This window comes from Coptis chinensis, chromosome 9 (genome assembly GCF_015680905.1).
Source record: "Coptis chinensis isolate HL-2020 chromosome 9, ASM1568090v1, whole genome shotgun sequence".
Lineage (NCBI taxonomy): Eukaryota > Viridiplantae > Streptophyta > Magnoliopsida > Ranunculales > Ranunculaceae > Coptis > Coptis chinensis.
In genome coordinates, this window is record NC_141464.1 from 32,641,651 (window position 1) to 32,656,468 (window position 14,818).

Sequence of the window (14,818 nt, forward strand, 5' to 3'; positions counted from 1 at the left end):
TTGTTTTCCTCCTTGAAGAGAACCGAACTGATAGCAAAGTCTGATATTGCTAGATAAAGCCCCAACGTTCCCCCATATGTTGGTTTTGCTAAGACGGGAGGTGTTGTCAGATATTCTTTGAGGGTGGAGAACGCTTGGTGGCACTGGTTGTTCCACGAGAACTGTTCACATTTTTTAAGAAGTTGTAGGAACGGTCGGCACTTGTCTGACGCCCTTGATATGAATCAGTTGAGTGCTGCAACCATTCTTGATAGCTTCTGTATTTGCTTCTTTGTCTGTGGATCGGGCATGTCCAAGAACGCTCGGATTTGGTCTGGGTTAGCCTCGATTCCCCGCTGTGAGACCTAGTACCCAGAAACTTCCTGGAGGACGCCCCAAAAAGACATTTTTTTTGGATTCAGCTTCATTCGAGTTCTGCGTAACTGGAGAACCCTTGTTCAAGGTGAGTGAGGTGGTCACCTGCTTTCCTGCTCTTGACAACCATGTCGTCGATATAGACTTCCATGGTATCCCCTAACATGTCCTGGAACATGTCAGTGACCAACCGTTGATAAGTCGCTCCAGCGTTCTTGAAGCCAAACGGGAGGACGTTGTAGCAGTAAATTCCTTGTTCTGTGATGAATGACGTTTTCTCTTGGTCTTCTTCAGTGAGTGGGATCTGGTTGTACCCACTGTATGCATCCATAAATGACAGAAGCTTGTGGCCACAACTTTGGTCCATAAGTCGGTCAGGTAAAGGAAAGCTATCCTTAGGTGTTTCTTAGTTGACATTGGTGAAGTCAACGCAGAGGCAAACTGTGCCATTTTTCTTTGGAACGGCTATTATGTTAGCGATCCAGTCTGGGTAATCGACCTTTCTGATGAAACCGACTTGCTTGAGTTTGTCGACCTCATCATTGATTTCTTTTTGAAATCTCAGGGATAATCTTCGAGGTTGCTGACGAATTGGCCTAGCATTAGGGTTTACATTTAGTCTATGACATGCAACATTTGGATCTATACCGGGTACATCGATATACGACCAAGCGAAAACATCTTTATTCATTGCTAAAAAGTTTACAAACTGGGCCTTGAGTGTAGGGTCCAGGTTAGTTCCCTACATAGACGAACTTAGGGTCGTCTTCTTTTCCTAAGTTCACTCGCTCTCTTTCTACAGTCTGGACTGATGCTTGTGAAGATGAGGCGACTTCGGGAGAACTGATCTCTGGTGGTACTTTGTCGACCTGAAGAATAGTGGAATTGGCATCAGGAGTTGGAGCGACCTCTGTGGTTACGATAACAGGGGTTGATGTGACCTATGTGGTTATGACAACAGGGGCTGGAGTGATCTCTGGAATCTATATCGGTTGAATAACACATAATGGAGCGACCTCTGGGTTCTTGACTGGTGGAGTAACAACTGCTGAAGCGACCTCTGGGGTCCTGACAGACGAATAGACTTTTTTGCTCGAGCCCCTAGTGTTCTGTTTTGGTGCTTTGGCTCTGACCTCAGCGACCAAGTCTTTGGCCATTATGTAGCTGGTGGGCTCGTTCCTTGTGCTGATAGGTGGGTCAGCGGTCTTGTTCTTTGAGAGGATCTGGTTAGAATGATAAGCCTCGAGTTGATTGCTTCGAAGCTCCATCATGCCCCTAGGGCCTAGAAAGCGAAGTACTTGATGCAGTGTGGATGGTATGACTTGCATTTGGTGAATCCAACGCCGTCCTAGGATGGCGTTGTAGGACGATTTGATGTCTAGGACGTTGAAACGCGTATTGAAGCTGACTTTGTCTTTTCTAAATCCCACAGAAACTGGGAGTATGATGTCACCAATTGGGTCGGCTCTGGAGCCATTGAACCCGTAGAGAGGAGCGATTGGGTCTATGAAGACTAACTTGGGTAGGTTCATCTCTTGAATGGTATGGTAGAACAAAATGTTACATGAACTACTGGGATCTATCAGAACACGCTTGATTGTCCAGTTGCTGATTTTGACATGGACTACTAGTGCATCATTATGCGGGAGGCAAACCTTGTTGAGGTCGGCCTCCGTGAAAGTTATATCCCCTGAGTTGCGACCCGAACTGCGTGGGGCGGGTGCGGCCTGTGAAGAAAAATGGTAAACTTCTTGAAGGGCGCCTATGCGCCTTCTTTTTTCTCTGGAAGATGTAACGGAATCATCTGGAAAAGTTATCATATGAATGGTTCTGTCATTATCTCGATCTGACGAGTATTGATGACACTCGTGGCGGGAATGGTATCTGGGATGTCCTCTGCTATCGGAGCGAGTTTGGACATTATGGCGATCATAGCGAGGTGGAAATCTACTTCGTTCCCTGCGGGCTATGAGCTTATGACGTAGATCACCGTCAGCGATGTTGGTATATTGTTTGATATGTCCTGATTCGATGAGGTCCTGGAGGTAATGCTTTAGCCCCCAGTACGCATCGGTCTCGTGACACTTTGCTCGGTGAAAAGCGCAGTAAGGCTTGTCAGGTCGATCTGCCGGCTGCTGCACGTTAGGTCGGTAATATGAAACTCGCTTGATCTTGTCTAGTATGTAACTGGGAGATCGTGTAAGAACAGCGAACTCGCGATTGGTTTTTGTTATGTTCCCAGACTTCTGTTCTTGCGGTCTAGGTCGCTTTCTTGCAGGTGGGTCGTTGTCGGAGATAGCTACCACTTCTTGTTTTTCTGTTAGGCCTTTACGTTCCAGGGCTTCTTGCAACTTGATGTACTTGTCGACTCGAACGTATAGCTCGGACAACGTTTATGGACGTTCTTTCATCAGTGACTTGGAGAGCTCTGTGTTGCGCACTCGATAGGCGTTGGAGAATGCCAGTGTGGCAAAGGACTTTTTAAGACCACCCTCTATGCATAACAGTTCGGCTTTGAACTGACCTAGGAATTGGCGAATGGTTTCATCTTCGCCAAATGAAAGCTAGAAGAGTGAATCAAGGTCAGCTTTTTTACGTCTATTGTGGATGTATTGACTAGCGCGCCATTTTTGAGATTGGTGGGAAACAAACGATAATGAAGATGATCAAACTCCGGTGCATTATAGAGTGCAAGGCTTTGAATGTAGTGAACCACGTGCTGACCAGGACACGTGCTGCCATCATACATCAAAAAATGTGGTTGGACGAAATCTGGAGGAGAAGCTCTACTAAGTACCTCAGCAGTGAACGGGGACGCGGGGTATCTTTTCAGCATTTTTGAACGATTTGGGTGGTGTCTTTTTTGACTGCACTTTGGTCGATCCGTTGTGACAGTTCGTTAATCTGTTGATTAACCTCGTTGATGCCGTCCACCGCAGCGTAGTGTAACATTCTCCGCTGCCTGAGCAGGGTGATTTGTTCATTCATCGTACCTAACTGACCTGCTAAACTCTGGATTTGAGCTTCGAGGCTTGCCATGCTTCGTAGGCTTGAGAATTTTTCTTTTTGGTTTTAGGATTTGTGAAGTGGTTTCTCAAGAAATCGAGATCACAGACGGCGCCAATGTAAAGAAGCGTTTTAGTTTACCTTTACATACAAGGTTAGAAGGAGAATGTGATTGATTATGGGAAAGACCGAGTTCGTTGATAAGCAAACTGCCTACATATCTATCTCTCGATTCTGGGGGGAGAGAAGAATCAAGTCTGACGTAGTTCATGTAGGTGGTATTTATAGCTAAAGGGCATGGAGATCTAGGAGACACGTGTTCTTACATGTACAGATGTGTGGTTGAGATCAAGGTTGAGTGTTAGGTTGGTTTTGGTAGGAACTTTGTGATCATTGGGAGTGGTTGTAGTAGTTCATATATCACGGTGATTGGAAGTACAAGTATGGTCCTGGTAATGATTGTATTTGGATAAGGTATGGTGTCACCAGAAGAAATATTCTTCTTGAGGTCGTCTAGTCAACTTGTGTTTCCCTGGAGCGAGCTGAATTAGACCACCTACATGAGGCGAGCTGCTTATGAAGCGAGCTTGGAGGTCGATGACCTGAGCTCGATGAGGTCTTTGCTTATGCTGGATGCGTGCTCGATATTCGTTGAGTGTGAATATTAGTCCCTCACAACAAATTTGTATTCGATTATAGGCTCTAGAGTTTGGTTTGACTTGTATTAGGTATAGGCTCGACTTCAACCACAAACTAGAGATAATTGAGCATAAATAGACTCTAAATTTTACCTTAAGACCAAAATAACTTGCTAAACTTATCTAAATAAAATACTAAAATGCAACTACAATTCACTAATACCACAATAACCACTATCAAACAACTATTTTAAAGTGTGCACATTATAAATACAATCAATATGTGTTGAGTAATTATAATCCTACACATTAACATAAATAATTATCCCAAATAAGCGTTAACATAACTATGTAAAGTGCGAACTGCGAGTAGCTCGCGGGCGTTTCAAGTTCGAGCTCGAGTTTTAAAATGTGCTGAAACTCGACTCATATTATTGAATGAGTGAGTTTGAGTTGAGCCTTCGACGAGCCAAGCTCGAGTTACTCACGAACAACTTGACTCGATGACCAACCCTATCTATAAGATGTCTTGCCTCCCATTAACTCCTTATCATACCTGCAAAAGCCAAAGGTAATTATGCAGTAAATGGGAATTGGATATTAGTAACACATAAGCACATGATGTCGATGATAGGACACATAATACGATGAGAGGAAAAGCACACAAGCACGTGTGAACAACTGAACTATATAGTTGTCCGCTAGTAGCGACAATCCTAAAAACTAGGTTGGGTTTTTAGCATAAATTTCTATAGTAATGGACCACATTTTTAATAAATAGGGCTGGAAATTGGTGGTCTATTCTTTTCTTACAATTTTGGGTATGGATTTGCTTAGGTTAATGGACTACATTTTAAAAGGAGGGTGTGGTTTATATATTGAATGGAACACACTTATAAAAGTAGTATGGTTTAAATGCTAAATTTCAATATAAGTTCATGGTCAGCAAAATATATTTATCATATAGATCACCATTCCAAATAATCCAAATAAAGTGTGATCCCAATTATTCTTTCAACTGTGCTCTATCTTAATTTATGTAGTAGTGAGCATACAATCCTACAAAAACAAGTTCTCCCTCAATGCTCACAAAGTTAACAAGTTACTACCCAAAGCCACAAAGTTAACAAGTGAAAAATAGAGAGCAAGCAAAGTAAAACATGCAAGCAAAATTCATCAACACAAGAAATCAACACAAGAACAAATGCATATGACATCCCATAGGAGTATGAACTGTCATGCAACCTTTTAAGTTAGTAGTAAAAAAGAAATGAAACATTCTAGGAATTACGTAACATGCTATATGATACTATACAGTTCATGATATGTATAAACACGAAAATACTTACTGGTGGTGTGTAAATGTCTAAATTTACACCAAAGATTAAGATTTAATTCTTAGCTTTTAAGTTGGGATAATCAAGAAGGGATGATTTTATTTGGTGTTAATGGTTGCTTTTAGTGAGTAAAAAGATACCTACGTATCCAACACTATGTTAGTGAGACTGGAATCAAGCCACATGTAGCTCTAGAGGGTGACTTTTATAGTCATCAGGAGTGAGCATCATGTGCGACATGTGTACTGATGAGTATAGATATGTGGTCGAGATGGATGACATGTGCCTGTGGGAGGCACGTGGATAGCAGTTGTAGGTGTTTAGGTCTATCTGAGTTGGCATAGGGTGTAATGATGGTGTTTTCCGTAATGAGGGTGGATGGCTGTAATGGTTCATGTATTACAGTGGGAAATGGGCTTAAGGATAAGGTTAGTAATGATGGCAGTGGCATGTGATGATGTCACGAGATGGGGTCGAGTGACGAGTCACTGAGCTGCTGAGTATGCGAGTCTTTTGATATATCGAGTGCTTGGAGTTGTTTACGAGTGTGACGGATGCTCGTATGTTTGGGGGTCGCATTATATTGGGGGAGACATCATGTGACTGGTGGGATGTCCTTACAGAGCCCTCTCTTATTAGCACGTCATTGAAAAGGGCGTGTTGACGAGAAAAAAAATAGATAACTGAGGGCACATGATGTGACGGTGACGAAAAGCAAGGTGAGCTGGCTGGGGTAATAACTACTACGGTTATGATTGGTTTACGTATGAAGAGACGGTTATGGAGCTCAAGGTGGGTACGTGGCAGACGAAGCGTGGGAAGGTGTTGTATCCGTAGTATTGACGGATGGGCGTTTGATGAAAAATGTGTGGACTGTTGATTTGAATGATGTTATGAAAAAACTGGCGCCCAGAAGAGGGTAAGCATAAAGTTGCGTTGTGTGGAACGTTGATAAGACTATAACGGTTTTGGGGATTGGACGGTTGGGGACTGATTGGGTGTGATATATAAATAGAAATAGTTGGTGGAAAAAAGGCTTTGTTGCTATCAGTGTGAAGTTGAAGAAAAACTTCGGAATACCAGTAGAGAGGATTACACTGAAGGTTGTCAGGAGCAGATTTGTGAGCATTGTGATCTTCATGGTACAAGGTACGTTTTTGGCTTCTTAGTATTGTTGGCATTATTTTTCCGGTTTGTGTCTTTTGGTTCCATTGGGGAGAGAAACAATTATGTTGGTTAACTGGTGACAAAAGGAGCGGTTCTTTTTGGTTGTAGTTTTATATGGGTGGATTTTTGGATGTGGTTTAAATAGTGATAATGATAGTTTTGATGACACTTACATAGGGGAAGAAGAGGCTATGAGTGAGGATGAAAGTGTTTGTCTGGAGGAGGTGTTGTTGTTGGTGAAGTTTGGGGGTAGTGTTTGTGTGAAATAATTGTTGGATATGGAGGAGCCGGCATTGAATCGAGAGGAAGGTAGTGGGAGTAGTGAGGAAAGGACAGAATCTGGCAGTTGCATTAGCGGGAACCAGGGAGTCGTAGGGACGTCTTTGGATGGTACGGTGCATCGCGGCTCGAGAAGTATAGAGTTGCTGGAGCAAATAGCGAGGGAAATTATGGGGTCAGAAAGGTTGAAATTTAGGGATTGCTGACCTGCGAAGTGATTTTCTAGCTTGTAGGACTCCTGGGGTACGAATTTCCAATGCAGACAGTGGTAGTGAGTACTGGCCAGATGAGGGTGGGATTGAGGATACACTTTACAAAGTTGACAGTTGAGTTTTTGAATTTTTGTAAGAAGAGTCCATACCAGTGTACGAGTAACAGCTGGAGGTATATGAGGATTTTTGATATATTGAATGAGAAACAAGGTTATGGGACTATTCTAAAGGATATTCTAGAGTATATGTATGTGAAGGCGACTTGGTCGAAGGATAAGACAGTGATGACGTGTGCACTGAGCTTGAGGGCGGGTGCGTCAGAGTTGATGAAGTTACCGAACCGGGAGGCGTGGTGGGGAGCATCCGGTACTGATTACAAGGTTGTATTGTGAAGCGAGTAGTGCTTTGCACAATTGTCGGTGTAACAATGAAGGTAAGAGTGGGTAGGGATGATGTTTGTGTATGTTTCTGTTTGAGTTTGAGGGTTTTTGATATATGTTTATTTGTATATGTGTTGCAGATATTCCAAGGTACACGGTTCCACTTGCGGAGCGGTGTAGTAGGATAGAAGGTTTTGCTAACTTTGGGAGGGAGGAGAAGAAGAATTTGTTGACGTCGATTGCTGAGTTTTTCGATGAGCGGGGGTCGATCGTCGCTTGTGAAAAGAGGGACGAGAAGAAAGACCGGGTGAGGAGTCGCCGTAAGGGGTCGTTGAGCTTGATAAAAGATATGTCTGAGGATATGGAGGGGGGTGTTGGTGATAAAAGGAAGGGTGTGTCTGGAGGGGAGTCGTCAAGGGGCGGCCGTAAGAAGTCAAAGTCAGGTCTTATGAAGATTGATTTTTTGAAACTGGGTGGAAGGAAAATGGTGGATCTGACTTAAGGGGAGGGAGCTGGCAGAGTAGGAGATGCGGTTGGGGGCCCTATGGTGAGTGGTAGTGAGGTGTGTATGCGGCTGGGGCGAGTGAACAGGGGGTGTTGGTGCCGAGTGGCGGTAGGGCTTGTGTGAGTGTGGTAGTGCCTACACCAGCGAGGAGGGCGGTTGATGGCGGTCATGTGGCGACTAGCGAGAGGGCGACCGAGCCTAGTAGACCAGTAGCCAGGTTGCCGAAAGATAAGGAGGATGGTTATGTGGGGAAGGCGACCTTTATGGACTATTGAAGGGTGAGTCGAGTGAGGCGCACGGATGAGGCCTATAATGGAGTGCCAATGGCGAGAGGCTTGGTGGACTCGATTATACTGGAGGCCGATCGCAAGTTGGTGGAGGGAATGACGGCTGTAGAGTTGCGGGAACAGAGTGCTGTGAGTGCTTACTGGGTAAGTGTCAAACATTCTTCGGTCTTCATAAATCATTTTGTATGTACCCATGTAGCTGGCTGTGTCTTGATTTGTTGTATTGGTGTAGAATATGCTATATATGCAACAGCTGGAGGTGCTGGCGACGGTTTTGGCTTCGTCTGATTTGGAGATGCAGTCGAAATTGGCTGAGATTGCTGATTTGAGGGCACGTCTTGAGGAAGTGGAGGCTGTGAATATTATGCATGGGGACTTGCATGCGGCTGAGGCAGCGAAGATGCATGTGTTCAAAGATTTGGTTGAAGTAAACTTTTCAGCGTAATACTGAAAAGATGTTGCATGCAGAATTGAGGAAGATGTATGATGGGCAAGGGCTAGAGCTGGAGTGGCTGAGGAAGAGCTTGGAGTTTGCGAAGGAAAATGTGCATAAGTATCAGAGGCTGGCGGATATGCGCACTTCTAATTGGAATCGTCTGGCTGGTTATCTTGCGGATGAGAAACTAGTGGTGGCACCTGGTGCAGAGATTGCGGCCATTTCCCAGATTGATGATGATGCGAGTGTGGATGATTTTGAAGAAGGCGACCGTGGTGGTGGAACGGAAGTGTCGTCTGCGGCTGTGGCGGATGCGGGCTCTGATACATGGAAGGGGAAAGCTGTGGTGGATGCTGATGTGCCAAGTGAAGGGACGAGTGTTGGAGTCTCGACTGTGGTGGTTGTCCAGGCAATGGAAGTAGTGGAAGTGACTGTCGTGTCTGGCGAAGAGGCAATGAAAGATGAAGGTGATGTGGAGGTGGGGCTCGTGTCATCTTGAATTTGTTGTTTCAGCGAGTGTTTGGTGAGGATTTTTGAATGATGTGCCTCTAAGTAGCCTGATACAATAGTGTATGCTTTCTATTGCTCGCCTTTCTTTTTTCATGATAGAAATAGCGAGTCATTTTTCACTTGGGGAGGCCCAGTGGGGCTCGTTGTAGGGTGTTTTTGAATTGATTGTTACTTTGAATGTTCATCTTGCCTTTTGTTTTCTTGTCTTCATGTGATATGCATATCATGTAGCTTGTAAGCATAAGGAATGTTAGTATAAAAGGGAACCTTGGAGTCTTGCCATATTTGTGGGTGAGCTGTATTTGGTCCTTCTTGAAAATTGCTGTTTTGGGAAAGTGTAACGGTCACTTCGAAACTGACAGCTATTAAATGCTGAAGTTACGCTGGACTTGACTTATCGAGCTAAGTTGCAAGGTGTCACTCAAGGGGCGGTGAGTTGTCCTTAAAAAATGGAGATGCGTAGATGGTATGTTGAGATATGGAGATCAAGAAAGTTGGACTTAGCATATGTGGTTGAGATCCTGCACAGATTTTGTTGAGATCATGGCCGTTGAGGCTAATATAGATCTGAAGGCTGGGCGGCGGTGAGGTTGCCTATATAAAGTGGTCTATGAAGTCATTCTCATTTGCGTACTTGGTGAAATTTTACCAAAAATTGTTGCCGTTTTTTGCTGTGTGTCTACTTTGTGTCTTATGTTTTGGCGTTGTGTCTGGGTATTGATAGAAATTCTTAGACTTGTAATGTAGTAAGTGTTGAGGTGTTGGTGAATTAGTGTTTGTAGTAGGTTATTTGTAGTTCTGTTGAGAGATGAGGAGGAAGAAGAAATGGCATTGTGGTTATGCTCGTGGAAGTTTGTATCAGGTGGTGGGGAATTTTTTAGGTTGCCGGGCGATGGTGGTTTGTTGGTGGAGAAAATTGTTTGGCTTGATGCAGTTTATGGTTGTAGAGGGGGAGTTGCTAATGTGTAGTGAACTGGTGGTGTTGGTAGGTGATGTTCTGCTCGACCCTTATGGGGGTTGTGTTTAGGAATGGGTGGTCCCGGGAAATGATGCACCGCATCAGTGGATGTTGCAGTTGTATCGCCCAAGGAAGCTCAGATCCGCTGGAGAAGAGCAAATGTGAACTTTGTGCTTCGCCAAATCGAATGGGATTGCCATGTCGCTGAAGGAGGTGTGGATCCACGAGGAAGAGATTTCGATAAGTTGCTTGGTCGGTGAATGGGTGCTTTTAGCAAGGCATCCTTGATCGAGTGCCTTAGATGTCTGGCTCGCCCTGTGGTATTGGTGATCCGCATGAGGGGATGAACCATGTGCGGGGACAAGTGAGTCTTCTGGTAGTGGCGAATCCTTCTACTTTTTGCGTTTGTGGCACCTTCGGTAGGGGATGATGTCACGTTGTGCGGGTTTGCTAAGCGTCTCTCGACTGTGTTGTTATCCTTGCTTTCCTTGGGTTGTTGGTTTTGGGCGAATCGAGTGGTCTTCTTCAGCAGTGTCAGTGCTCAGGTGGTGGTGACGCTCGTCTTATACTTGCTTAGAACCACTTGATCGCCTGTGGATGTTGGTCATGGCATGTGTGCATCGAGGGAGATAGAGAAGAGGCAGTCGTATGCCTTTGCCTTTCTCTTTTTTGAAGTACATTCATCGCTTGGTGTTACGAGAGACTTTGGCGGTGTCGATGCAACGATAGAGCTGATGATGATGCCGACGAACCACCGAAATCTTCAACGACTGATCAGGGCTAGACGAGCCCTCAGTGTATGTAGAGAGTGAGGGAGTTACTTGGTTAGTTGTAATTTGAGAGAATAACTTGTGCTCATGTAGTGTGAGAATTGTAATATGAGAATGTATTATGATATAATAAAAGAATGCCTTTGCCTTTTATTCTATTGTGAAAGAATCTCTACTTGCATGTGATTGATGTAGCTGTCCAATGTAGCTAGCATACTGTATATGACTTCTTGTCCGTTGGTGTTGAGTGTGTGTTGATTGCGGTTTGACTGGTTCAACTGGCCAAATATAAAAGAGGGACTGGCAGCCCTCGGTGTCTTGAGGTGTTGAGTCGTGTCGTAATTGAAATGAGAATGAATATAGCCTTTGAGAAGTCATTGTAAGGCTTTTTGTAAATAGTGAGCCTGGTGAGTCTTATTTGTTGATACTGTAATGCTAGTCTTGATTTGAGAAGGAGCGATTCTCTTGAGTGAGAATGAATGTTGATAAGTGTCCAAATATGCCTATTTTTATATATCATTTCAAGGCCTTATCAATAATCTTTTGTGCATAAATTCTCATTTTCACGTAAAATCATGCAAATTTTTTATTTCAATGTGAAGTGAGTAGTTTTACGAGTTCAACGATATATTTGCCTATTTTATATGAATTATAAAAGTGGCTAATGCAATGATTTCGACGTATGCATAATTACATAATTTTTCGTAATTGTAGGATGTGAATCCTTAGTTTTGGTACTAAAACTCAAACCATTTTGATTAAATTCCAGTGCACTTCTTAATATTGGTGTCGAACATTAGTTGAGCCGGATCTATTTAAAGGCCTTGGTCAGCCTAAATGGGTAAGTCATTACAAGCTTGGTGGCAAGGCAACATAAGCTCCTTTATTGAGCACGTGACATGAAGTTTTGATACTCCCTTGTCCTTTCCTTACTTTCTAGCCCACATTACCCCATCATAATATTATTTTATCAACTTACTATATTTGTCCTTATCTCCAAAATAACATACTTAAACCTTCTAATATTCACCACCACCGTACTTGGAAATCAAATCATCACTTTCTATTTAATTCATGATGACCGCCCACCATCATTTCCCAAACTATTGTGCAATAAAATACAACCCACCATATATTCATGCGAAAATCTTTCCATGCACCTATATATTTTTCCTTTCTATTATTATTAATTCTCAATATTTCCCATTCCATAAACACCAACACTACATTGGAAAGAAATACACAATGAAAGGAAATGATACTACTAGAAGATCAAGGACAAGCCGAGAATGGAAAGAGCTTACAAGATTGTGTACAAGAAAATATTTTTCTTGGTGCTCACATATTTTATTACCTTTTTTATTATTTTTGAGAGGGCAAGTTTCCTATTGTTAGCACATTGTGAGCCTATAAATAAAGGCCTTGAGAGAGAAGTGAAAAATTCATTCCTAGTTTCGTAGACAAAATATTGGAGTTGAAATTAGAGCTGAAGTTAGAGTTCTTTGTCTCAATAGTTCTTAGAAGTTGTTATAACGATCAATAAATTCAATTTCTTCTCAATTTCCAATATGTTTCTAAGCTAAATTATTTACTAGGGTGATAGATGAAACCTTAATTATGATTGCATCTTTTCTTCTTGTTCTTTAATTGGTTCTTCTTGAATTATGTTCTTAAGTTCCATAATAGTCTTGCTTCTACATTAACATTGTGTTAATACCTTTGGCTTAATAGTTCTTATGAGTTAAACTTTTCATTATGTGTACTTATTTTTGACGCATTATACTTGGGTTAAATCACTTGATAGTGTGTGCTTAGATTTGACACATGATAGTTAGGTTTAATTATTTTTAAAAGGAGAAGAAGATTAGAGGTTTCGGTTGAATCATTTTATGAAAAGAAATATTGTTTTTAATGCTATATTTTTCCGAAATGAGGCGATTGATTTCAATCCATTTTGAGTAATCAAGCAAAAGAAGAATTGTTTAAAGAATTAAGTGGAAAGATGCATAATTAGTTTTGGTGGATTCTAAAATCCCTAGTACTCACCTTATTTCTTAGTTAATTTCGTTTAATTGCTTTCATTTAATTAGTAGTTTAATTAAAATTCTCTAAAAACCATCATTGTTCTAGTTCAACAATTAGTTTAAATTAATTTGATTCTAAGTCTATGTGGGATCGACCTCCATTCGCCAATCTACTACAATTGATTCGTGCGCTTGCGAGTTAATACTTTTTAAAAATCACAAGTTTTTAAAAAGCAATTGATTCACAAGGAAATGATTTTTAAAAAGCAATAACTCGCAAGTGCATGAATTAATTGTAGTAGATCGGCGAATGGAGGTTGATCCCACAAAGACTTAGAATCAAATTAATTTAACCTAATTGTTGAACTAGAACAATGAAGGTTTTTAGAGAATTTTAATTAAACTACTAATTAAATGAAAGCAATTAAACAAAATTAACTAAGAAATAAGGAGAGTACTAGGGATTTTAGAATTCACCAAAACTAATTATGCATCTTTCCACTTAATTCTTTAAACAATTCTTCTTTTTCTTGATTACTCAAAACAGATTGATTTCAATCGCCTCATTTCGGAAAAATATAACATTAAAAACAACATTTCTTTTCATAAAAAGAATCAACCGAAACCTCTAATCTTCTTCTCCTTTTAAAAATAATCAAACCTAACTATTATGTGCCAAAGCTAAGCTTGCACTATCAAGTGATTTAACCCAAATATAATGCATTAAAAGTAAGTACACATAATGAAAAGTCTAACTTATAAGAACTATTAAGCCAAAGGTATTAACACAACGTTAATGTAGAAGCAAGACTATTATAGAACTTAAGAACATAATCCAAGAAAAACCAATTAAAGAACAAGAAGAAAAGATACAATCACAATTAAGGTTCATTTATCACCTTAGTAAATAATTTAGCCTAGCTAGAAACATATTGGAAATCGAGAAGAAATTGAATTTATTGATCATTATAATAACTTACCAGAACTTGAGACAAATAACTCTAATTTCAACTCCAATATTTTGTCTACGAAACTAGGAATAAAATTTTCACTTCTCTCTCAAGACCTTTATTTATAGGCTCACAATGTGCTAACAATAAGAAACTTGCCATCTCAAAAATAATAAAAACGGTAATAAAATATGTGAGCACCAAGAAAAATGTTTTATTGTACCAAATCTTGTAAGCTCTTTCCATTCTTGGCTTGTCCTTGATCTTCTAGTAGTATCATTTCCTTCCATTGTATATTTCTTTCCAATGTAGTGTTGGTGTTTATGGAATGGGGAATATTGAGAACTAATAATAATAGAAAGGAAAAATATATAGGTGCATGGGAAGATTTTCGCATGAATATATGGTGGGTTGTATTTTATTAGATAATAGTTTGGGAAATGATGGTGGGCGGTCATGAATTAAATAGAAAGTGATGATTTGATTTCCATGTATGGTGGTGGTGAATATTGGAAGATACAGTAGTACAAGGAAGGAATGTCCCTAAAAGTTTTCCATTGCTCTCAAACAAACAGAGCCGTCTGACTTTTCTCTCTCTCTCTCTCTCTCTTCAATCTAATATGAAAATTGGGGTTTCTTCATAATCAGATCCTCAATTTCTACAATTTCACTATTGCTTTAGTGAATTTTTCGCTTGCATGTTTGATTGGAGCTGCCTTGAATCTTCTGATCAGCAGTGGTGCAATTCCAACTTCCAGTGATTTAGGTAGTGCGATTTTGGATTATTGGGAGGTACGAATTTTTTTTCCCAGCAAGTCTATAAATTTACCAGTGTCAAATGTTTTAATTCTGGTAAGGATTTGGGAGGATTTTACACAGTAATTGCGGTAACGATCACCGATGCTCTATGGATCTAGCAATCCAAGGTCGAAGTTGATAAATTCGATAGTGGAGGTTTAGATATGCAGGAGTTTAATTGTTCGACCATCTTTTCCATCTTGTCGG

At 41.2% G+C, this 14,818-nt stretch overlaps 1 protein-coding gene across 1 annotated transcript; it reads left to right on the forward strand.

Moving 5' to 3' along the window:
- Positions 1-3,326: 3,326 nt before the first annotated feature.
- Positions 3,327-12,389, forward strand: LOC147475608 (uncharacterized). Its single transcript, XM_086584472.1, has 2 exons — positions 3,327-8,309; positions 8,398-12,389. The coding sequence occupies exon 2, from the start codon at positions 8,621-8,623 to the stop codon at positions 9,098-9,100; it is 480 nt and encodes a 159-aa protein (XP_086440598.1). The 5' UTR covers positions 3,327-8,309; positions 8,398-8,620; the 3' UTR covers positions 9,101-12,389.
- Positions 12,390-14,818: the final 2,429 nt, after the last annotated feature.